Source organism: Epinephelus moara, chromosome 6 (genome assembly GCF_006386435.1).
Source record: "Epinephelus moara isolate mb chromosome 6, YSFRI_EMoa_1.0, whole genome shotgun sequence".
Taxonomy (NCBI): Eukaryota; Metazoa; Chordata; class Actinopteri; order Perciformes; family Serranidae; genus Epinephelus; species Epinephelus moara.
In genome coordinates, this window is record NC_065511.1 from 32,857,828 (window position 1) to 32,884,132 (window position 26,305).

Consider the following 26,305-nt stretch of genomic DNA (forward strand, 5'->3'; position numbering starts at 1 on the left):
GTGGAACTCGACTGGCCTTTCTAAGAAATTCAGGGGCATCCGGCCTTGAGGCAGAGAATGGCATCCAGTTATATCAGCCCAAATGTTAAAAGCATGAATTTAATTTCACACGCTGCAAAGCAATGGATAAGCTAATGTACGAGAGCTGAATATGCTGTATCAAGTTTATAAATAACGCACATTCAGAAGCCTTGAAGCCAAATGGATGGATTTTGTTCGAATATCTTAATAATTTTTTTTAGTCTCCTTTGAGCTGATTGGTGTGAGACATCACTGTACATGTCGGACCTCTGGTGCGAATATGTGTTCGTGTGTGTGAGGGCTGGGGTGGGCGGCTGGGTGGCTGGCTGTGCGTGACTAGAACAGGACAAAGCTGGCTGCCTTGAGGGGGAATAAGGGGGACCTTCCATACCCCCGACGCATAGAGCGATATGAATCTTAACGGTTGTGACGGAGAAAGATGGAGAGGGAGAGAGAAGCATGGATCGGCTGCGAGGGAGGGAGAGGGGGGCCAGTTTAGACTCCTGGGATTCCAAAGCAGTGACCGTGAAAGTGCTTAGATAAACAGAGAGAAAGACGGAGAGGGGAGGGTGGGGAGGGCGAAGTGGGTGAAATGGTGGTGGAAGAAGCAATGGAGGGAAGAGCGGACGAGAAGGTGTATGGACGCTGGCAGGGGGAGGAAATGAGACCTGCTGAGGATGGGGTGAAAGAAAGCAGATGGGAGTGAAACCAAGTATAGAAGTTTTTAAATAAGTTCACCAGGAGTCAGAGGGACGGGAAGCGGCCAGCTTACTCTATTTACTCCTTAACTCTTTTGCCTCTCCAATCTCTTTCTCTCCATCTTCTCCTTTCCTCTCCATCTCTCTCTTTAAATTATTCAGGCCTGTTGGCTGTATTAGGAGGACAGGTTTCCTTGACATGTCTTAACTGTGTGTGTGTGTGTGTGTGTGTGTGTGTGTGTGTGTGAGTCTGACTGACTGAAGGACAGCTCCAGCCCTCTAACTGGCCATTCCTCCACTAACAACCAGCAAATAATCAGACACAGAGGGAAAGCAGGAGGGGAATGCACACCTGGGATTAACAGTCTATACGTTGCCCATCCAGCATTGACCTTCACATCATGGAGAACTACAAAAGCAGAGTGCAAGAATGGGAAAGAAAGAAAGAGTGTCTACGGCATCAGAAGTGTGACCCACTTAGTAAATGATGGATTCTCAAAGCCAGGTCTGATTTATTGGCCGAGTGTATTTGCTTTGCGAGCGCCCTTTTCACTATAGTAAAGAGTGTATCTGAGTAAGTGTGTGTAGGCTACATGTTTTAAGGGATGTTGCTCGCATGTCCTCCTTAACCCACTTACACAGGTGGGCCTCGCTGAAAGACCTGCGGCACAGATAAGTGTAGTTAAGTATAGTTAATATAATAGATGAGGGGACCCTGGAAAAACAAGGGATAAAAACACACAATAACTTTTTTAAAATAAATCAAGACAAAACTAGAAAGCGCTATATAAAACTGTTTATTGTGTGGTGTATTATTTGTCTCATGGAAAAAGCACTTTACTGATGTATCCTAATTACAAACGCTGGTACAGAGATGGGTCGTATTTGGTTGAAAGCCAATTAGCAGCATTTGTTGTGTATAAAAGAAGTCTGGCAAGCCACACTCTAGTGTGAGTTTGTAAAGCAAGCGACAGCTGCAAATTGGTCATATCATCTTTTCCCAACTTCATAAAAAAATTAAGACATTTTTTTTGTGATTCAAAGGGGAAACAAAAACTCAAAATTCACAACAGCGTACAGAGAGACGGACAGGCTGCTCTGAGAAGAGAACCAGAGAAAAATGAACAAGTTAGGGTTGCAACTTACTGCCATTTTTTACTAATTAAAGCTGTAGTTGATACCTGTAAGTTGGTCCAATCAGTGGGTGGTGCTTGGTATTTTGGTCGTCTATTTACAACATGGCGGTTGGGTCACAAACGTTCTTAGTTTACAGCTAAACAGTACACTAAAATATGTTTTGGAAAGCATTTGAGGGGAGAAACAGGCAATGCAGTAACAGGATCTTGATTCATATGTAATCACAGTTTGACAGCAATTCACAAGCTGTGACTGACAGCTGCGTTAGAGACTCCTCGGCTCTGATTGGTTGTATTCAATGAGCCAAAGTAGAGTCTAGCAAATACCATTAGAAGCAGTGAGAAGAGGAGGAGGAGGGACATGATCTTTTTCACTGACTGTGTCATGACTTCTTTCAGAATATAGTGAGTTTCAGCAAATATGACATAATCATAAAAGCCACCAACTGTAGCTTTAATCTGCTTATCCAGTTAATTGTTTAGTGTATGAAAATGTCAGAAAATGGTGAAAAATTTCCCAGAGCCCGTTGTGACGTCTTTATAGTTTCTATGATTTAATTATATTAACATTTTATCAACTAAAATCCCAAAGATATTCAATCTATACTGATATAAAGCAGAGAAAAGCTGCTCATCTTTACATATTTGGCATTTTTGCTTTTTTTCTGTCAATCATTTACTTGTTTCAGCTTAAGACCAACAGATGTAGTATGATTGACGTCCACAGTATAAAGCCGCTTGACAAACACTCTTGTCAGTTTTTGTTATCAGTGTTTTTAATATAACCTTTTAGAATCAATAGGAGGAAAGAAAAAACATCACCCACTTCCCCCTCTGCCACACACCACCTGTTCCATTGGCATGAATCCAATATGACCGACCTCGGTTATTTACTTCAGTGTTAACATTAATTTGTCGACACCCTTTATTTAGCTCGATGTATCTGCTTTGACACTGTGTGCAAAGCTGAAGGGCCCCAAACAGCAAAGTTAGTACATAAACATGAGACAAATGATGTTGACAAAGTGGATCAGCCCAGCTGCCACTTTGTAGCAATACACTCTGATAGATTTTATAAACAGTTTGAATCATGGCTTTTTGTGTCCACCCATCATCGCTGTCACTGCCTTCCTCCCTCCCCCACCCCCCGACAGTTCGTCCTGTCAGTGTCTGAGCGGTGAGGTACTGTAGCTATATTCAGGTCCATGTATCCAAGGCTGGCACCTGTACAGATCAGCCCTGTATTTACTCTGCAGCTCCATTTAGACTGCAGAAACATGGAGAGCACTCATTACTCTGAGGTTTAGGCTGTCCGACTGAAGGATGCAGGGGGAAAAAAAAGACGGATGGAGCGAAGGATGGATGGGTGGGGCATTGGCTTGGCACCAATCCCAGCTCCGGATTGGTTGTTGTCCTGGCAACGGCACGTCTGACCTTATTTACCCCCTCGCACGCCCCTCACCGTACGTGCACTCCGCTCTCGCCCATGCGCAATTCTTTTGCCGCACACTTTTCCTCGTCACTCCTCTCTGCGTGCGAGCTGAAACTCTTCTTTTTCGTGCCCTTTTCTCCCCTCACGCTCCTCTTACAAGTGTGGCCACCTCGCACGCGGAGCAGGTGAGAGAGTCAGGTCGGAACACTTAGAGCTGCCACCGTGCTGGTGGGCATAGTGAGGCAACATTTGCAGTGTGTTTTTTGGACAAACGGCAAAAGGGAAAAAACGAGCCATAGACTGCGAGGCTTCACTCTTGTCCATTTATATTGTGGACAGTAATTTCATACCTCCCAGAAAAGTCGCTGGAAAGCTTATTTTAGGATCAGAGTAGACCACACATGGAGAGCGGTGCCTATGCATGACAGAGCTCTGCCACAAAGGGGGATGATGGCTTCTGCAGACCTGCAGCCGTATCAAAATGGTTCCGATGGATTGGTTTCCATACTGATGGGTCCTGTGGGCCCGAATCATGCAATTTTCCTCAGCTCTCGACGGCCGTAGCTATACATCCTGTTGTGCTGCTGAGTCCCACAGAATGGACACACATACACACACATGCACAGAGGGACCTATGCCATAACAGGCAGAAAATAGGGTCTGTCTTTAACCTGGGGCTGAGAATCCCTCAGGGCCTGAAGCAGCAGGTGTGTGTGTTTGTGGAGGCAGCCTGCTGATCCACACAGTTTGAATGCCCCGTGCCTCCTGGTCATTTAATGGAGGCTGCAGGGCACGAAAGGTGCAACCAATCACTTCATCTAGGCTATAAGACATACTCACAGCCATAGTCACCAACGCTTATGCACAAAATTCATATTGTTATGTGATGCTTTGCTGTGCACTTGTGCTCCTATTCTTCTAGCCTTATAAGGGCAGAGGCATCAGGTATGTCTGATAGCGCAGGGCATCCCCAGGAAATTGTTTCACAGAGGTCATAAGCCACCCAGATCGCAATGCATATCAATACAATGGACCCCATTTACTAATATGCGTGTAGAAATGTTCCTACAAAATAAGTGTAAACGATAGGCTTAGGCGGTATCTATTATTTCATATCTTTTTATGGCATTTCAAAGGGGTATACGATGTATGACAGTATGATGGTTAAATGTGAAAAGCTGAGCTACTGGTGATTGAAGTTATTGTAGCATGTGCAGTTTGTAATTGTGTAGCTTACAGTGGTGTGTTTCTAATATGCAATTGGCCTACTCAGACAAGTCTTGCCTGGTTTAAAGACTTATGACCCATAGAATATGGAATAGATTGGAAATAAATGCCCTTCTTGCTGAAAAACCAGATTACACTAGTTGCCATGGCTGATACCAATACATCAGTGGGCTGAACGGATATGATGTGTTTAATAAAATCATGTAGCCTGCACTTTTATAGCGCCTTTCTAGTCTTCCGGCCACTCAAAGTGCTTTTACACTACGAGTCACATTCACCCATTCACACACGTTCACACGTTCATGCCGTGCTCTACATTGCCTCAATACAGCATCTCCGTATCAGTTTAATAAAAAGAGTAGCATCTGTATTTTTTACATTATCGAAAAACCGTACCTTTGAAATTTTTAAATACCCTGATATACGGTAAAACCGTGATACCTAAAATTACTGTTTGATTCATGACATGTGCACACCAGCCAATTTTGTTCTTACCGGCATGAGTATGTCAGTGAATCAGACTCACTCTAAGGTGACAGGCACATGCTCGCTATTTGCAATCAGCATACTGCCATGGACCCATTTCTCTATATAAGGAAATACGTTTGCCGAGAGGTTTATCATTGAGAAAGCAGTTAAGTTGTCTCAAAGCGCAAATTAGTGAATGTCTTGGCAGTCGGAAACAGCTGATCAGCCATTTGTCACTCCCTTCAAACATGCTATGTCGGTCTCTGAAGACATGCTCTCTCCTAAAGGCATGGCTGCAGCATCTTCCAGCAAGGCAAGATATGCCATCCTAACAGCTGCTTGGAGCTTAATCAGAATCTTTTACATACCTTTTATACATGTCCAATTTCAGATTTGTTTGGAGTGTGCAAACAAATTTAGATGAGAAAATATTGATGAAACCCCCACATTCTTACACACGGGTAAAGTACACATGTGTGTGTATGCGCTGTTCGTGAATGAGGCCTAATGTGAAGAAAAACTACACACTTAAGTGAATGGAGATGGAAGAGGGGAAAAAGGAGGAGGGAAGTTCACATACCGACCACATTTGGAGATTAGGAGTCATAGAAAAGAAAGCAAAAGGTCTGGTGTAGAGGGGAGATACACTTCCTGCTGACCTTGAAGGAAGCACACACACTTACACACATACACACACTCACACAGGCATACCAAACAGGAAAGAGCAGATAAGAGCAACAGCTTGTTCCCCTTAAGTCCCTCTTTCCTCTCGGTGAGGAGTGGTTGATCGCCGTCTTTGGCCACGGTTTGATGACACTGACAATCCAAAGAGGCGGGGTCTGCCGAGTGTTGAGGTTGGGGGGGGGGTGGTAAAGGGATTTCTCGGCCAGGCGGGGTGGTGGGGGGCCCCAGATGGTCAGTGGTGGGGGGTGAAGTCCTTGTTTGTGCGCGTTGAAGGGAGTAAGCACCAGGTTAGACACAACATTGGTGTTTGGGCTCTGGACACAGCATGGCTTTGTGCTGGCACGGAGGGGGGGCATAGCTCATAGAAGGGGATTGAAGGGGAGGGGGGGGGTGGTTGTCCTGATTCTACATCCGCGCAGAGAAAAGAACAAGCAGGAGAGAGGAAATGAAGAGCAACACGGTTTGAGGCATGCAAATTCCTGGAAATAGTGCAGTATCGAGAAGACGTAGTTTCTGTCTTTCCCACTTACTTCGTGACTCTTGGGTGAAGCAGTACAGGTGTAAGATTCCTTTTCCCTCTTCCTGTGAAGATAGGATAGCCTGTGGAGCAAAAGGTCACAGACGCTTTGGAAACCTGAAGGAAAGAATGTTCTCTCTCTTTTGTTGTGCTTTGTTTCCTCTTTTCCTCCTGCACTGTCTTTGGGCTGCTTTTGTCATAAACTTCTCTCATCTTTTCCATCAATTATTCTCCACTGTACAGCACTGTTTTACCATAAAAGGCACCCAAAGTCTGGTCTTATTCACCTGCCCAACATCAAAACACTGGTGTTCAGGCGTGCTCACATGTGAGAAATGTTCTTCCTTCATGTGTAAAGTTTTTCTCAGTCCCTCTCTTGTCAAACCAGTGTTGAGAAATGTTTGCATGTAATTCTTTATGATTTAGTACCCAGATGTCACCAGAAAGTGGCACAGCAGAAATAATTAGTGGGGAAGGGTGGTGACATAGTGAGCAGGGCTGGTTGACTAGCTACTTAGGCTGGTGAGGTAACATGCTAGCACTAGCCAGCTACAATAGTCACTCGAGCTAGCTGGGTTGCTAACAGACAATCAAGCCAGCATCATTCTTTCCGTGTCTGCATGACCCCTTGGTGGATGTCCACATGCAGCCCAAAATTTGTGGCTATGCAGACTGCACACGCCGACTATGCATGCACCAGTTGCAACATATAATTGCTTGTTCCACACTACTATCCAGTTGGTGGTGTATGCACCTTTCATATATCTAATTTTGGAGGTTTATTTGGAGAGAGGTTGTGCAAGGAGATCCACCATTACCCACATATGTAGAATTTGGCTTTAAAGGAATACAAAGACTGCCGGGACAACTGGCATGGAGTGTGGATCGGGAAATGTACATGCATAAAACGCCAGATCAACACGGACCCTCAAATGTAGTATGAATGAAACCTCATGTGCATCTGCAGTTGTCCATGGATGTCCACTGCAGAAAGTAGTCCAACTTAGGTAAAAAAAAATGTTCAAATTACACATTTATACATACATTTATATAAAAGTACAAACTATACAGTTTATGGAACAGTTTAAAGTCTGGCAAAGCAGAGTGGAACAAAGCTAATGTGACTCCAGTTCAGGGGTCGCGTTAACGGATATTCTCGGTCATTGACCGTTTTTTTTTTTACAAGAATGACCGGAAAATCTGAAGGCTGTCGGTTGCAATTACCACCCCTGCCCACTTGGCGGCGGAGTGCACAGCCAGTGGTTTAAGTGGCTGCCATTTTCACACTGCAGAGAAAAGGTCATTCATCTGCTTCATGTAGCGTGGTTGACATAACGCCCTGGACACACCGGACGCGGAACCGAGGCACGGCGCCCAGCAGCGGAGGCCGTTTTCAATCAGCGCCCATGTCAACCTATCTGACTATCCACACAGGCCACGAGCGCTTCTGTCAAGCTGGATCGAGCGGATCGTACCAAACAGGAAGTCGGACACAGAAAAGACGAGAGAATCTGGCCAATTTTCAAAATAAAATAACAGCACGCACTGAGGAACATGAGGAGAAAATACCGTGTTTATAATTTAAAATAACACAACAATGCATAACCGAACACATTTTTCAATACCATAATCACTTCATTACAATTTTAATTTTGTGTCACCGAGCCTACAGACATAACTACATAACGCCCTGGACACACCGGACGCGTAAGTCCAGGGCGAAGCCTAATGGCACGGGTGTGTGGATGTCTGTTCATCTTTTCGTTCATGTCCTTATTAATGCACACTTTTTAATTTGCTTGTTGGATTTATTAAAAACGAACGAATGAAAACTAAATGTCTTTGAATATCTTTATTATCATTTAAAAACGAAAATTAAAATGGCCGGTAAAAATAGATTATGACCGGATTTTTATGACCCTGTCAGTCAAAATGACCGGCGACAAAAAAGTCTAGCGCAAAGTCTGCTCCAGTTCTAACAGTGGCGAGACAGTTTGCAGTTGTTTAGCAGCAGAATTTTTTGTGTGAAAGGTCACCTGAGTTAAACCCAGTGTGAAAGTTTTGCACTGATTCACTTCATCTCAGCAAGTAATCCACCGATGACAGCAATTCCATTTAAATGAATTTAATTCAGCTTGAAATTCAGCCATTAAAAATGCTGGCGTGACTTGATGCTTTAAACAAACACAACTGTGACACCCAGACTACTAAGATAATAAGTATGTCAGAGCTGACATTGTTTTATTCTTTTTGACTGACTCACCTGGCATCTACTCATCTGTCATCACGCACTAAACCCAACCCATCTGGTACACCAAAACTGAAATAAACAATACCATTTCATAGAGTCATCCTCAGAGAGCACCAAAGATCCTCCAGTTTCACCATGAGTGTTGCTACAGCACCCACCATAGAGGCTGAAGCTGTGTCATGCTATGCCCAGCCAAGGCACACTGACCACAGCGTGCTGTGCCCAGTCAGCGTAGTGGCCAGACTTAGCCATCACCCTGCTGTGACTGACCACGGAAGAACTGAGGCTCCACCAAGCCTTTCGGCCTCCCGCCGTCACTACAAGGAGCCGGCAGACTTTTACTGCAGGCTTTTTAATGCATGAAAGTGTTAATTAAAACCATAGTATCTACAGTATACATTTAGGATGCATACAGTGTATGCACGTTATCAGCATTTTCATTTTAGTAGTCTATTTGTATCCCCCATGTTTATGTGCAGTACATGGGTTAAGTGCCCAAGTGTATTCAGTATGCATAGTACGCAGCTGCTGTGCGTGATCGAGTATCTACTCTGTATTCCTGAAGCTGTGTTGTGGAATTGTTGCTCCTTTAATTATTCTCTCATATTAAAGGATCAAAGGTCTCTGCCACAGTCAACCCCCTGCATTTCATTATATCTGCACACACACACTCCCACACACACACGTGCATATGTGCTTCTGTGTGGACGTGTTAACACGGACACACATTGGGAGGACATTGGTTATGTTCAATTTTGGAATTTTGAATGTGATTTCCAGCAATTATAAAAAGGATAAATGGTAGCCTTTTCAAGTCCTCCATTGAAGAGCCCAGCGTGCTACTTTTGATTCGGCTCCTCGGTGCGAGTTTTCTTTATCAACCAAGAGCTTGCACCAGTCCTCAGAAGGGTGTCACCGATCACCCTCTGGCAGGGGGGATGGAGCATGTTTTATTCTACCAAAGTACTTTCATGTCTGTGTGTGTGCTTGACATGTGTGAACACGTGTGTGTGTGTGTGTGTGTGTGTGTATTCACCTATGTGTGCTGAAATACACGTGTGTGTGTGTGTGTGTGTGTGCTTCTCTGTGTCAGTGCCCTCTCCCCTCTTGCTCCAGCACTGGACCAAACCAATCCTCTCCTCAGCTTCCAGAGGATTCTCCCGCTGATAGGCTGCTCCAGCACTCTGTTCTTTTTTACACCCACAGCCCCTTCGGTGCTCCCATGATGCCCCTGTGCTGTCACCGCTCTGCTGCATGGTGGCTGGCAGGAGGGGAGGATGCTGTGTGTAATTAGGGCGTACCCAAGCCTACCAGGGCCAGAGAGAGGAAGAGGACAGAAAGAGGGCTGACAGTTTGACATCAGTAGAGCACACCGTCTCTGTAATTGCTGGCATGCATATGGCGCAAGCCCAGGTTGGAGGCTTGTGAGAGGAAGGGGGGGGCAGTAATGTAGGATACTGAGGAGGCAGAAATAGGTGGGAGAGCAGGAGGGAGGTGCAACCTGTGAAGCAGTAGATGGGGGGGATGAGTGCATGTCATCCGAAGTGGGGAAAGACGAGGGAGGAGATCGAGGAGAGGAAGGGGGTGAGGAGGAATGCAGATTGGAGGGGGGGGGTGGGTGAGGGGGAAACAGGACCTGAGCAGTGCAGAAGAACCTTGAGGTGACTGACATGTATAGCAGGGGGTGCAGCATGTTGACACAGCACACGTCTATTATTACATTGCATATACGCGCACACACCCATGCACACACTTCCACAGCTGGTGCACCTAAGTAAACATTCCTCTGCCTCAGAGAAGCCTCAGAAGCACCACAGGTAGTACGTGTGTGTCTTTGTGTGTGTGTGTGTGTGTGTGTGTGTGTGTGCGTGATGACACTGGCTTATGCGCTTTTGTGTTCCCTTAACCAGACAATCAAGTTCCTTTGTTCGGCTGTAATTAGCACACACAGGTAATAGAGCTATCGGGACGTGGCCACACACACACACACATTCGCAGAGGGGATATTGATCAGACGGAGCGTGTGTGTGTCCTGAGCGAGGGATCCCGATCGATGCCGTCCTGTCCCGTTGATAGATCGCCAATTCTGCACGCTAGCTATTGAGCAGGAAGCAGCTTTTGGTGAGACCTGCCTCCAGGGTCTCACCTGCATCCCCGCGACACACACACTTTTCTGCTCCATTATCTCACTCAGAAATGTGCACCGTTGCGCCCACATTCGGGTTCAAAGTTAAAGTGGATTTCTATTTCAGTTTTCTTTTCGCCGTGCCATATGGCCCCCCTTTCTCTCCGCCGGTCTCTTGTCATTTTTCCTCTCATTGCTCCATCCATCTTTGCCACCCTCTGCAGATTTGCTGGACCATCTCAGTCTCCTGCTTCCTGTCATGTCTATCTGTTTCATTTCAGTTTTTTTCGTCAGCTCTGTCTCCTCCTCCTCCTCCTCCTCCTCTCCCGCGCTCATTCTTCTTCTTATTTATTCTTTTGGCCTCTTCTCTGTCCGCCTACTTAACTTGAGACTACAACCGCCGTCCGCCGCCATCCACCCCTCCCCATTCCACGTTCCTTTTCCCTCCCATGTTCCCCTTCACTGACTCCCAGCACTCCCTTCCTCTCTCCTCCGCTCTGTCACCCCTCTATAAAGACTCCCACTGATGGACCTGAACCTTCTGCCCAAGCCACATTCTGCCCCTCATTCTTTTCTCCTGCGTTCCGTGCAAAGAGGAGCCCAATTAAAGTCCGTCTCCTCGCTTTCTTCCACTCCGTTGTTCTCCTCTCTGTGTGTCTGCACTCAGACTCTCTGGGGTCGCTAATTAAAACACTTTACTTTCTTTTCCTCTTTACTCTACTTTTCTTTTTTCACCTGTTCATCCAACTTTCCTCCTTCTTTTGGCTTTCTTCGTTTCCTTTTTTGTTCCAGCTCTCTGCTCTAACCTGTCTCAACAGCCCTCGTTTCATCAGTCTCCATCTGCCTTCCTCTGGGCCTCGTCTCATGTCACTCCATCACTCACATTCCCTCCCTCCATTTGTCACACATTCCTCTCCTCATTTATTGTCTCCTGCTTTGTCTTTTCGTGCCATTATGATTCATACGAAGTCTTATGATTTCTTCATGTTGAACGTACCCCTCTTACTTTGTCCTACATCAACTTCCCTTGATCTTTCTCGCATCCCCACTCCCTCCACTCCATATTAGTTTGTACATTAGTTTTTCTCTCCTTATTTAATGTCTCCTGCTTCGTCTTTTCTTGAAGTTATGATTCATACATCGACCTCAATCTTTCTCGCATCCACATTAGTTTCCTCCATATTTATTTGCACATTAGTTTGTACAATTTTCTCTCCTCATTTGTCTCCTGCTTTGTCTTTTGTCTTTGAGTGCTCCCCTTGTACTTTGTCCTACATCGACTTCCCTCAGTCTTTCTCTCATCCCCTCTTCCTCCGCACTAGTTTCCTCCATTTTAGTTTGTACATTACTTTGTCACGCATTTCTCCTCTGAATTATTGTCTCCTGCTTTGTCTTTTCATGCCGTTATGATTCAAACAGTCCTATGATTTCCTCATGTTGAATTCGCCCCTCTGACTTTATCCTCCATCGACTTCCGTCAATCTGTCTCGCACACCCTCTTCCTCAATATTAGTTTGTACACGGGTAACTCTTTATACTGTGGCTGACAGGAAGTCAGAATCTGCAGTCTAAAGGAGCATGCATTATGCAGCTCTTCTGTTCTAATGATGCTGTCTTGTCCAGAGTTGTTGTTATGCCTAAAGCCAGTCAACCTTGACTGAAGACGTGGTTGTGCATGCGCACGCACGTCCGCATAAGTTTGTATATCTGTGCTGTGTGGTGGGAGAGTGGAGAGCGGAGGGAGCCGAGTTTATTTTACACTGAACTCCCCTCAACGGTCTTAATTAGCATATGAGGAATTGTTGTTCTCGCTATCTGTCGCTCAACACCGCTCCCTCGCTGGTTTAGAAGTAAAGTGCAGTCGTATCATTGCGATATACTAGATAGTAAAACATTCTTTAAGACCTGCACAACTTTGCTTTATCTCCCTGTGTAATCGTTATGTGTAATATTGATGAACAATCCATCTGCTGTAACTATCCACATTCCTCCAGGCACAAAGGAATTATGGAATATCTGTCATCTGTCTTCCTTCTCTCTCCGTCTGCGCTTAATCACCGCCTCCCTTTCCCCTTCAGTCATGTATTACTCTGTGTAATCGTTACGTGAAATATTAATGTCGTTGTCGTTCTCCTTTCCAGGTTAACAGGAGGAGATCTGTCCATCCAGGTTAATCTGAATGACTACCTGGACATTTACTGCCCACATTACCCCAACAAGGGGAGCCATGACCTCGAGCAGCCGGAGACGCTGGCTCTCTACCTGGTGGGAGAGGCCTCTTTCCAGGGCTGCGTAGAGACCAGAGGGGCCATCAAGAGGTGGGAGTGTAACACGCCTTACGCTCCGTTTGGACCAGTGCGCTTCTCTGAGAAGATCCAAAGGTTCACCCCGTTCTCACTGGGGTTTGAGTTTCTTCCAGGGCGACACTACTACTACAGCTGTGAGTAGAGGATGAGTGTGTTTCTGTGGAGGTGGTGGTTGGGGATCATTAGCCAGGGGATTCAGTCAGTTAGAGATTCAAGTGGGTCTCATGTACCTCAACCAAAGTGGTTATGTTTTTGGTTTGTTTGTTTGTCAGCAGGATTACGATACTGGCCCAAGTTTCATGGAAGCATGGGCCAGGAGAGAACCCATTTCATTTTGGAGCATATTCACAAATTATTTTTTGCTTGTGTTAATGTTGTGTGATAGGGCATTTGGCCTTGGCAGAAGTCTGCATTCGTAGAGTGCCCTTCTAGTTTGATACAGGTAACAAAACGGTCCTGAATTTTCATGCAGGTTCATTTAAAATTCATTTTACTCGACAGTTGTTGACACTCATCAGTGACTGTATACAGAGATACACAACGTGTCTCCACTTCCTCCCACTGCACAAAAATGAAGCCAAAATATCTCAAATACAGCCGCTGCCATCTTGCATTGGTAATGTCATTTGGGGACAGGATCTGTGCAGTAGCGATCTCCGAGGTATCGAGTTCCTGCCCTCCAACCAACAACGAGCAGCTTCATTAATCGCGAGCACACCCATTGCCACACATGGCTTTTAATCATGACATCACACTCCCTTTTTATAGCACTAAATAACTCATTAAAACCAACTTTGTCAGAAGAAATGAACACTTGAACTTAAAGCAGCATGACAAGAACGACCTAAAATGACATAGACCATCTTTTGTAACAATTTGACGTGTACTTTTAGTTTGGCTTATGTCCCATCTGCTAACATGGAGGCGGTGGGGTTTATGTTTGAAACTGCAGCCAGCCACCAGGGCGCTGTTAAGATGTATTTGCTTGCTGTCATGTTGTCCGTCTTGATATAGAGTCTGTGATACTCACACTTGCGTCAGACACATTTCCGCCAGTAGGCGCTGCAAATTATTTTGATTATCAATTGATCTGTTGACCATTTTCTGATGGAAACCGTTAATTGTCCATGAAATACTAAAGGATAGTGAAAAATGTCCATCACAGTTTCCTAAAATAGTAATTTCACCTTCAAATTGCCCATTTTGTCCATTCAGTGGTGAAATATCAAAAGATTTTCATCGTGTCATCGCATAAGGAAAAGAAAAGTGACATATTCTTGCAGTGAAGAAGCTGAAACTAGGTGATGCTCGGAATTACTGCTTGAAAAATGACTTCAAGCCCTTTAAAACTTGGGTTGAGATCTCAAGTATTTCACTGTAACATAAAATATTTAAGACTCAATCAGCAAAAAACGGAGTGGAAGCTTTGAAAACAGCTTAAATTGTGTAACATCCTATCCTTAGGTAACCTTAACTCCAGGAGTTAAACACCACAGACTCAGATAATCTGCTTCAGCAGCACTGCCTATTGATAATAATTATTAATCAAGCTGCATATTAGTTTCCTGTCGTTCCTCAGAGAGTGTAGAGGTTCAATACATGGCTAAAAGGTATGTGTTTTTATATGCAAAGTGCATTATCACTTACTTTCTTGTGGGAAATTTCTATTCCAGTGAAGCAATGAACATTCGCTTCAGGCTCCGCACACTGGAAGCTGAGTAAAACAGCCCGAAAAGAGAAAAGATGTAAATATTTGATGTTTCAGTTCATCAGGCTGTGCAAAGACACCTGTGTCGAAGGAAGTGTGGTGGCCGGGCAGCCGGGATGAGAAGGTTGAGAGCAACTTGCAATGTTTTTTATGAGTCTTTGAGTGTCTGCAAACTGCAGCTTACAGCATTAATGTTTTCCATAAATTCACACTGAATGACATTAATTTGATGTTTTCCTAAACCTGTAGGCTGTTACACAATTATAGTGATGGTTTCCTCTTTTCCCATTACACTCTCCCGTGCTCCTCTCCCCTCACTCATTTATTTCAAACCACTGGAGGGAGAAAAGGGAGGGAGAGACACAGAAGATGGCTTAGTGGCTGTAAAATCAGTTTTTCTTTTTTTTTTTTACTTTTTACAACTTGTGGTGTCAGTCCAACCAAGAGGGGGAGGACATGAAACAAGGCAGAGAATGAAAGAGTCAAGTGAATGCATGGTATGGAAGGGTTGACAACAAAGAGACACAGGGACCGCAAAGTGTAGGAGGAAGAAATGGAGATCAATACAGGACGACAGTGAGGAGCGGGGAAAAGAGGCAGGCAGAGAAGCAGACGGAGGTAGAGAAGCGTGGAGGAGTGACAGAGAGAGAGAAAGAGAAAAAGATGGACACAGTCTGACAGTACAGGAAGGGGAGGGGAGGGGGGGGGGGGGGGGGCAGAGGGACGAGAGAGGCCGGATGAGAGGAATCCACACTGGAGAAAGAAAAGGGAGAGCAACAAAAGCGACGAAGCAAAGGGATGGATGAGACGAAGAGAAAGAAAGAATCTTTACATAAATTACTGTTGCGGTCCAAGGGACAATGGAGCATTGTGAGGGCATGAGAGAGCGCTTCCACACACACACACTCTAACACACACATGTATATATGTACACACATACACACTGGGCTATTGTGGTTGTTCAGGCCAGTTCAGAGAAAAGCAACAATGGGTGTCTCCCCCCCTGGTCGGGCCACATCGGGCTCCGAGCGATTGTGTGTGTTTTGTCCACATCAAAGATAAGGCGTAAAGTTGGTCCAAATGTCTGGCTCTGGGGTCTGTGGGCTGAATGGGCCCGCAGCACTGGAGACAGTATAATGGCATTAGCCTGGGAGAACACTACAATAGTATTAGAAACACTAATGGCATTAGTTGGCTCAGTCTGAGCCGGGCTCAGCTCCTCTCGACGGCTCCCACAGACTATGACACTGACAGCCTACTGTCTCTGGGACTCTGCCCGACCTTCTGACCGACGCCCGCTGCTTCTCCATGTCCAGATCCCACAAACAGGAAACACCTTGACATCCTCTGATAGTCAGCTGCTCCTAACACAGAGCCATTTGAGGGGATGGCAACGTTTCCAGGGGCCAGCGAAAACTGAAAAATGCACTTAGTCAAAGTCAAACACTAAATTATGTGATCACATTGTTAAAACTAAACAAAATATTAAGCTTAGAAATAATAGTCTGAAAAAACAACTCTTAAGATCCCCTTAAGACATGTTTTAAAGGAAGACTTCACCCACAGAATGGCCAGCTCATATTAATTATTCACAGCTTGTTACCTTGAATTTGTGAAGAACCCCTTGGTGGTGTTTTTTTGCATGCCACCACAATGATCAGAGAATCCAAAAGAGGCAAACATCCTTTGTTTGTTTGTTTATTAAGATCCCCATTAGCTTTTGCATTGCAGCAGCTATTCTTCCTGGGGTCTACACAGTTACATGGTGACAGTAAAAAACATACATTCACACCAAACACTAAACACAATCCACTAAATTACACATCATAACGCACATCCACTGTAAACGGAACAAAAACATTTGACAGAGTTTACATGAGAATTTAACAACAGCAAAAAGTATATTAAAAGATCCTTTAAAACTTTCACAGAACCCCTGCTGTATAATCCAAGTCTCATTTATCCAGTCGTATGCGCAGTACACCTCCACCTATGAGTAGCGTGCCCTGAGTGTGCCTGGACACGCATGTGCGTTTGAACTGAGCTCAAATGCAAAACTCAGGCTGCTCGTCCATACCTGAGGCAGTTTGTACTGACATGTTGTAAATCGTAATGTTTTAGTGAGTATGCACGTGTTATGGAAAGTACTGAGCATACGACTGGATGAATAAGACTTGGATTACACTGCATGAGTTGTGTGAGAGTTTGTAAATGGATGTTTTGATTTAGTCTTGTGGTTTTTAAAGGCAGTCCCCGTTTACTTTAATTATTTTAATTGGGTTCTTCATTCAAAAACAATGTTTTCTTCACAAAGTCATGTGCTGTACTTACACTTAATATTTTGAGTGTATTTATAAGTGCGTTCACACTGATAAGTATGGAAAAATGCAGTGCACTATGAGTACCCGGATGGTGCACTCAAAACAGTCAAAAAGTTGAGTGTGGAACTATGGACACTTGTCGCCTTCAGTGGTCGCCATCTTGGCTACGTAGCGCAAGGGGAGGGACCACTTCTCAAACTGGAAATAGCAGCCGAGGACTGTGCGACCGTGAACGTAGCTGCATTGTACAATACATGTGTTTTTTGCACTAAGCACCACTATACTGTTGTCGGGTGTAAGCCAGCAGTATGTTTATTGGGTTAATTTAGCAGTTTGTAATGATTTGGTACCGCGAACGATAACACAGATGCTAATGCTAGTTTGCTAACTAGCTAATTGTTTGACACAACACTACCCTTTACTAGTGTACTAACGGAAGTATGTGATTTGAGACACACGAATGGTAACACAGGGTAAGTAGGGGATAAACAGATGGTCATTTTGCAAGTGAAGTATTTCTTTGATACAAGAATGCTCTGCTCTGAATACAATAATACTCCATTATGATCATTTTCTAGTATGTTTTTTTAAATAGTACAATAAACTACTTTCATCCTCTACTTCTCTCAGATGTTAAATAAAAATATGGAATCTATAAATGTGCAGATATTGATCATATCAAAAAATTTAAATGCTGCACACACGACGTCTCTTCACTGAAAAGTCCATTCAGTTACACTTCCTGCTAATGAAATTACCCAGATCTTGCGTAGAGATGTTGTCCACAGTGCAGCAAACTTCTGTTTACCCACCACTAACTTGAATGGAGTTAAAATGATTAATCTTGTAGACTTTTGAGATGTTATCTGACTGTATGGATGAAATCCTGAAACCCTGATAAGAGTCATTTTCTGGGGGTGATGCTTAAAAAAAAAATGTATCCAATGATTTACAGATGTCGCTCTCCCAATGTGAGTATATGGGGAAAAAAGTATTTTGGGGCCCAATGGTGTCACTGAATGGACCCAGAAGTTGTAGTTACACAGTTTGGCCACTATGTCAAATTGGCATCAAAGCCCAGCGTTGTTCCTGGAGGCTTGCTGTGCACTGAAGGTTTCACGTTAGCAGTTGCGTGCTGGACCATGATTTACTTTCAAAGTTGTTGTGATGTCACAAAACCATGCTTGTACATACACGTCTTACATGGAAATTTGACGCAAGCACAGAGAAACTTTCCCTCCTTTAGAACATGAACGTAAATACAGCCTTCTTTGGTCAAAGTCCGCACACATTCTGCACAGTGAAGCTCACACATCCAGCTGAAGCAACAACAGGCAAAACACATTTTTGAAAGGAGGGGGACTTTAAGTAAAGGTCCAGTGTGTAGGATTTATGGGGATATATTAGCAGAGATGGAATATAATATTCATTACTCTGTTTTCTTTACTTTATAATCACCTGAAAATAAGAATTGTTGCGTTTTTGTTACCTTAGAATGAGCCGTCTGTGTCTACAGACAGAGCGGGCCCTCTTCCACAGAGTCTGCCATGTTGTTTCTACAGTAGCCCAGAATGGACAAACCAAACACTGGCTTTAGATATGGCCAATCGCGTTTTTGCATTGTCACACCTCACAGGTAGATGCAATGGAATCCTGCACACTAGACCTTTACGGTTTAAGGTGGAATCTACAGAGAGAAGGTTATACGCAGACCTTGAGTAAAGATTTGCTTTGTTAGAGTGACATAAACATCATTAGCTCATCTTCCAACATCACCGACAAGTGGTAATGTTTAACAATTCGCATGTGGGTGCATGTTGGTCAGATTTTAGTGTCGTCTGGAAACCGTGTTGGAACCCACTCTTGTTGTGTTGCGCACCTCTTGCAGCATCTCTGCATTTGCTTGTTCCGTCTGTGTTTTTGGTGAACATGCTCCTCTCTTTGCTTTTGTTTCGTTTATTTGTGCTGTCAAAATGAAGATGTTCTGTCTGTGTGAGTTGAGCTCTCTCAGCCACCGTCGACGGCGCCGTATAACACGGCCCCGCTGCTATTCCGTGCTGCATCCTATCAGTTGAAATCACAGATACAAAGTGAGACAGACTGTTAGCGATCATACACTCAGCTTGTGCGGTGGGTCCCTGTTGAGTTAGCAGCTGTTTGTGAATAATTCAAATATAAAGCCCCTGTAACTGCACTTTCCAGACAGATTTGTTTTGTAAAAGCAATGCTAAACTGACAGGTAATGCAGCTGATGTTCGCCTGTTTTCTCGCATGAGCCGTGATCAGTATTGATATCGCAGCGGTTTCTTGTTTTTGTTTTTATGGTCACACTCTCAATTGCATGTTTTATTGCTTTTATTTAGTTGTGGAGATAAGTGTGTCTGTGTGACATAGGGAGACTGTGTTGTGATATTGGCAGCAACAGAAAAACAAACCTCGCTGCTCTTTAGCTTCACTTGTCACGAGAATTCTTCAAAAGTACCAGGAGAGTTCTCAAAAGTGTCGATTTGATGGAAAGATTTGATTCAGCATGTGCAAATTTCTGTTTTCATTTGACACGTTTTGAATACTAACCATTTGTTGGGCTGAACAGATAAGCAGCATATTTAAAGCTCCCTCTCTGTCTGCATCTCGTCGTTCTTTCTAGCTCTACCGGCAGATGAAGGCCCTCCTCTGCCATGTATGAAGTTGCGTGTCACCGTGTGCTGCGAGCCCAGTGAGTACACTCCTCTTTTCATCTCCTCTTCCTTTCATGCTTCCCCTTTGTACACCATGAGACTCTTCTCTCTGCCTCTCTCATCTCCACTACCAGGGCATGATGTTTAGACTGCTCCTCATCCCCACCACTACTCCTTCTGTTTCCTCCTCTCCTTCTGAATAGCTGCAATGCTCTAATTCTCCACTTTTATCAAGGAAGCTAAATTCATCTTTACCCTTCAGAATCTTGTATTATCTTTAACCTTGTAAGATGAGACTTACTCCACACTCCACTCCACATTGGCTTTTAAACCTAATTGGATTGAGGGTTTTTTAAGCATTAGTTCCCTCTCTTCTCTCTCTCGTCTTCCCTCACCCCTCCCTCCATTCTTTTCCTTTTTTTTTAACCTCCCTGTCTCCTTCATTCTCCCACTCTCCATCTCTCTGTCCCAGTGTGAAATTCCCAGAGTTGATCTAATCCAGAGCGCGCCTGGAGTAATGTTAGTCTTCCAGTCCAGTGAGCTGCCCATTCCGGTTGGGAATGTTGCCCAGTCACTGTGGGAATCCCTGTACAGTTGTTGGTGTATGTGTGCGCGTGTGTGTGTGTGTGTGGGCATTTCTACGTGTATGAACACTTTTCTGTGTCTGTGGACATTGTGTTCAAGTGCAGTCCTGCATGGGCCTTTGCGTGTGCTCTCTGGCTCTCTCTGTGTGCGCCCCCTCATATGCGTGTCCGAGACGTCTGTCCCAGTTCCCATCCCAGCGCTATCTGCAGGGGGCTTGTCGCGCTGTCCCAGGCTGAATCAACACACACTCTTTTTTTTTTTATTATTATTATTGCAGTAAAAGCTGCTCACAAGGTTGTTTGTCTCTGCATGTGAGAACCATTCACTAAATTCCTACATGTCGTCCAACGAATACCTCCCGACCACGCCGCCTTGATTAAATTCGTGTCACTTTGGCGACAAGGAAAGAGAAATATTAAAAACCGGAATTAAAAAAGAGCCCCATCCGTCTCGAATGAATTCTTAAATGCCATCACTGTTCCGGCGCGAGACGGGGACTAATTTGCTGCGTTATTACCAGAGTGAAGGCTGATGACTTTTTTTTATATGTTAATTATCCTGCTGTCATTAATTAGAAATACCACAGATAGTTGCTCAGAGAGGAAATGCTAATGCAGTCTTCTGACCTTCTCACGGTATTCCCCCGATCAGCCTGCCTGAGCCTGGGAATAATCAAAATATTTGGAATCACCTGGATTACTATACACATCCACACACACTTGACTTTACTGTTAAAGCCCATTATTTTACATGAGAAAGACTTCCAGCGACAAAGATGCACATACTTCCATGTACTGTTTCCGTCCCTCGTGCTTTTTTCTCTCCCTCTCATCCTGTTCCTTAACCAAAACTAATCCCGACTAAATGTCAGGATCTCCCTCTCCTTGTCTTCCACTCCCCCCCTCCCTCCCCTTCACTCCAGCCTCCCGCTCTTTCTTTCTAGTCTTCTGTCATTCCTGAAGTGGCACTAATCCTCCCCTTCTCTCTGTCTCCTCAGCTCTCTCCTCCCTTCCTCATTTTTTATGATCTTTCGCTACTGGAGCAAAACTAATCTAGGCACCATCCATGGCAGTCTCTTACACTTCCTCCTCCCTCCCCCTTGACTCCGCCCCACCACCACCACCACCACCACCACCCCCATTCCTCCTCCACCTTTCCCTGTGTCTTCTCTATCTCTTTTGTTGCATCTCCATATCTACAACACAGTTATTCACCGACTCCCCTCTCCCCCGTCTCTCAGCTCCGCTCCATCTCTGTCGTGCGCATGCTGTGCGGCGAGCGCGTCGGGATGAGGATGCATGAGGCCAGAGAGAGGAGCGCAAACGAGATGGATGAGAGAGGAGACGGAGGGGAGTCGGAGGGGTCTCTCTCTCTTTCACTCTTTCTCCTCGACTGTCCATTAGTGGCGGTTTACCACAGCTGTTGTTGTGCTGTTCCCCGTGGTAACACCTTACAGTACATACCCTCTGGTTCCTTCCTGCTCAGGTTCCCTTTTATCTGACAGGTAGCATGGCAGCAGGGCGCACTGTGCCTGTGTGTGTGTGTGTGTGTGTGTGTGTGTGTGTGTGTGTGTGTGTGTGTGTGTGTGTGTGTGTGTGTGGCCCTCGGTGATAGCAGCCTCTCGTCCTTCAGTAACATCTTATCTCTCATCTAAACTTCAAACCGTTCACCTCCCTCCCTCCTTCACTTCCCCAAAAACTTTTTTTTTCCCTTCCAGAAAGCATGTGATTAAACGGTATTTCCATGTGGGGATGCCCTGTTGTGGGTGTTTGAATTAATTATTAGCAAGCCCACATGCACACACACACACACACACACACACACATACATACATACATACCTGCCTCACATGGGTCTGAAGGACAGAGTGATGACAGTGAGAGGGTCCGTCAGGTACGCTGTCATTGCTCCAAGGTCAGCTACCACTCGCCAGTCCCTCAGTCTCCTCTCCGGTGTGTGAACGTGTGTGTTTATCGCCTTAATTTAACCCAAGAACACAACAAACCACGCAGGACAGATTCAGTGACGCAGGATGCTTTTAATGACATCCCGTGTGTGTGTGTGTGTGTGTGTCTCTAATGTTTCCTCATCCTGGTTTCTGCTCGCAGCACTGAAAAGCATGTTTTGGCTTTTTAGGTTTTGGTGATGTTTTTCGGTGTAGTGATGTGTGTGGTGATGTTTATTTGAACACTGTCACGAATCCCGCCAGAGAAAAGTGCTTTTGCTGAAAGGTGCTTGAGCCCGCGTTGCATCAGAAAACAAGGCTCTGAATCGGCATCAGCAAGACTGGTGTCATGTGAAATCTCCAGCGCCCTGCAGCCCTCTATTGCATCTTTCACCGGCTCGCTTCGCCTCTCACTCCATACTTACCTTTTTTTTTTTTTTTCTCTGCAAGTTCTCCCTAAAACTCCTCCTGTTGTGTTTATCTCTCGTCTTCTTCTTGTCGCTCTGCCTCTCTGCCTTTCTCTTTCACCGCCGTCCTACTGTGAGAAACCATTATAGACCAACTTCCCTCTCTCTCTAATTGATTCCCGTTCTCTCTCCGTCTCTCTTTTCCTCTTTTCTGTCATCCTCCCGCTGTGAGCAGTCCATTGCATTCATTTCAGTTTGCAGAGCTTCACCATTTTCCCCACTTTCTTTCTCGCCCTTTCTTTTTCTTTCTTTTTTTTTTTTTAGAAATTTCTTACATCGCTGCCCTCCTTTACCCCCTCCACTCTCTCCCAAATACCTTTGTACCCCCTGAACTCGATACACACAGGACAAAACTCGAACACAGACGCACACACACACCGCTTGCCCAGACGAGCTCTCTCGGATCCCAAACTCGACTCTCAAAATTTTGACTTTAACCGCTTTCGACGATTTGCGTTCTTACATTCGCCGTTTCGCATCTTTGTTTTATTTCTCATTTTTAGTAAGGTGCTAACAGTCAGGGTCGGCTAGCATTAGCTCCTGCGTGTGTAAAATGGCGGCACGAGAGGAGAGGTGGGATGGTGGAACACTGTCTGTCTCTGCAGTGGGGCGTTCTGCCGACTGGAGACACACACACACACACACACACACACACACACTGGCACGCGCACACACTCACACATTTAGCCACGGTTGTGCATGTACAGTTACACACGCTGCATGTTTCTGACTGCAGTGCAGAGACGACACTGCTCTTGCAGTCACGCCACCGCGGACGCCATTTTGCGGCGGAGCTCACCATGACCAAAATGATGATGTTGACACAAACTAGTGGTCCTGCATGTTCGGCTTGTGCGAAAAATTATGTGATTAAAGTCGGGTCAAAACACACATATCACACACAGCCGGGTAAACATAAGGCATTTAACATTTTTAATTTCGCAGGGCGGCGTGGCGTTAAACACACACGCTGATCGATGCTGTTCAGTAAAGTGTTTTTCCTACACCAAGTAAATTATAAGTCTGATTTAAAGCATGTCTGTAATTGTCATAATATAATTGTTTTTACAGCGGTGTTTGCTGCATCCAAAATATCCAAAATGAAAGAAAAAAAACTCGCTTAAATCAAGGAGTTAAAATATTTTTTGTTAATTCATTTAAAATGCTTTATTAATTAAAATTGTACACATTTTTATGCTTTAGTTTTATCAACACAATTTAAACTTGAAAGGGGAGCTAATTAATAAATATTCTTTGGTCGTCAGATTGCATTAAAACATGTAGTGATAGCAGAACTGCCTTATTTTTCAATTTAAAAAATGAACACGATGATGATAATTTTTTTTTGTTCCGTTTTGTGTGGCAGCTCTGTTTAAAGCCTGAAATGTCTGAGTATTATTCTCTTGTGTTTGCTTTGATTTCCTCCCCACAAACACCCAACAATTACAGCCGCATAGACACACACACGTGCACACACACGGGCTCAGCAAGAGGCCCGAGCCCAGCATGCTATTTAATGCTTCGTTAACCCCTAGATGGTCGTTAGTTGTACAGAACCTGGGAGTAATTTAGTGTCTCATGTCTGCCGGAGCGACATGTTGCTGCAGAGACCTGTAGGTGCGAGATGGATATTGCAGACAAACACATCGTTTCGACGCTAAGCCCTCATTTAATAAATCCTTTCTCCCTCTGTGGTGACTGTACAACAGATGAGCTCCGAGTGTCCCATTTCCTGTCTCGTAATCTCAGTCAGTCGCAATGGGATCATGTGGATAGGTGGTGGTTTTCCCGGAGACATCAATACACACTTTGTCTTCACGCGTGCGTTTGAGGCTTTGGGGTTGCAGTGTCAGAGGTGGGTTCAAGGCCGTAGATCGATTTAATGGCAGCTGCAGTTGTGCAGCCTCATCCCCGTCTCCTGACCCTTCCATCCTCCCTCATCCTCACGTTGCACAGCGGTTCCTTTTTCTGAGGGGTTTTAACCATTTCCGCTTTTTAGTCTCACCACCTGTATTTTTTTTGTCCTTTTCCCTCATCTCACCAGCTCTGCCACCCCTCCCTATCCCTTCATCCTCACCATCCCTCCATCCGTCCCTCCATTATTTCCTTTTAGTCCGCCCCCTGCTGAGAAAGTGACGCCCAGACACAAACACCCCCCTATCCTGTCTCTTTCTCTCCCTCCCTTTTCTCTCTGTCTGACCTTGTTTCAATCTTTCCAACCTTCTTTTTTTCCCCCCTCTGCCATACTCTCTCACTCGGGTCTCCCTTTCATCTTCTGTCCACTTCTTGGTTTCGCTCTGTCATTTTGAATTTTCCCGTGTTTCTTACCCCCTTCTCTTTCATTTCCTGTATCCCCCCTCTGTATAATCTCGATCATTCTTACTCCTCCTCATTTACATAACACCATCTTTTCCTGTTGCCATGCTTCTCAAGCGCTTTTTTTATCCGACCTTTAAGAGAATTTGCATAGGGGACATATTTAGGGTTGCACAGCCAGTCAGTACTCATTTTTCATGGCGTAAGGCGTTGAGTAATGGTAAATACCTTCCCCTGGTCATTTGTCTGTTTCTTGCTCCTTTTGTTCCACAAAGCAGCAGCTTTATTGAGAAAGTTAAGCATGCAAAAATGACTAATCAGCAACTTGTTTCTTCGCCTCAACTTTATTTAAATCTTCTCCCTCCTCTTCTCTCTCTCCTCTCTCTCCTGTTACAGCATCAGAGGGTTCAAAGCAAATACAAGGTGAGATGCAACATTTCAAAACCCAATTTAGTCTTAAGCATAGGAACATTGACATGCTGTGTTGCATATGTCCTATTTCTGTATCTTTGTGTTCGTCTGTCTCAAGTTCAAATGTGGTTTGTTGCCGTGAATCAGTGAAAGCAGGGGTCCTCGGCGTTTTCAGGCCACAGACCCGTTCGCTCAACGAGAGACAGAACAGGGAGCTCCTGCTACATTTACTGTTGCACTTGAGATAACTCTCTGAGCATTCATTTGACCTTCTCATTTGCACTTGGCTGTAGCTGCTAACTCAGCAGGTGTAGCATGGCTAGGTGCATTAGCCTCACCCTCTGCAGACGGTGTTTCAGAGTCTCTTGCTCGAAAAGTTACAAAACAATCCACTGTGGCTCACAAGAATGTCCGTACACTTGGAATAATAATACAGCTCACTAGCTAGCGCACACATTTGCACAAGGATTCATGGGTAACAGTTAGCATCGTCATTAAAAGGGGAATATATTGTTACCATGGCCGATAAAAGTTCTGTCAGCATTTGTGAACATGAGCAACTCTCACTCAGAGCCAGAAACCAGAGAAGGAAGTCTCAAACGTGTGATGTCATCAAGTATAAAGTCTGGAGCTGCTCCATAGACAATGAATGGGAGCCTGATTTTGTGGAGCCAAATGAGCTTTATTCTATTAAAGTGTTCTCAGTTCTGAAACAGAAAATGTACCCATGTACTCAGAACATTCCCCTGGGAACTCTCAGTGTCATCGAGAACGTATTTCACCATTCATTGCCTATGGAGCAGCTTTCCATTCTATACTTCATGGCATCTCAAATTTGAGTTTCAGCACTCTAGCGTTTGGATTTTAGAGAGAGTTGTTCATTTTTACTAATAGTTTTGGACAGTCTAAGACCACAGGAATAAAATGTATGAATTTTTAAAATGGGTGAAGTTCCCCTTTAATGTTGTGTACAATAAATTCAATGTTTTTTTTGTTGTTGTTGTTGTTT

General features: G+C 44.7%; 1 protein-coding gene across 2 annotated transcripts in view; it reads left to right on the forward strand.

The window, feature by feature from the left end:
• The window catches only part of si:dkey-246i14.3 (ephrin A4), a 43,312-nt gene that overhangs the window by 14,165 nt on the left and 2,842 nt on the right, over positions 1-26,305 (forward strand). The window contains exons 2-5 of one of the 2 annotated variants that reach the window (XR_007570180.1): positions 12,701-12,999; positions 19,542-19,610; positions 21,398-21,599; positions 25,282-25,308. Coding sequence is in view for 1 of the 2 variants with exons in the window: in XM_050047799.1 (XP_049903756.1) it covers positions 12,701-12,999; positions 19,542-19,610; positions 25,282-25,308 (395 nt within the window). In the remaining variant the exon portion in view is untranslated. The remainder of the gene's footprint in view (positions 1-12,700; positions 13,000-19,541; positions 19,611-21,397; positions 21,600-25,281; positions 25,309-26,305) is intronic. The other variant, XM_050047799.1, reaches the window with a different exon arrangement.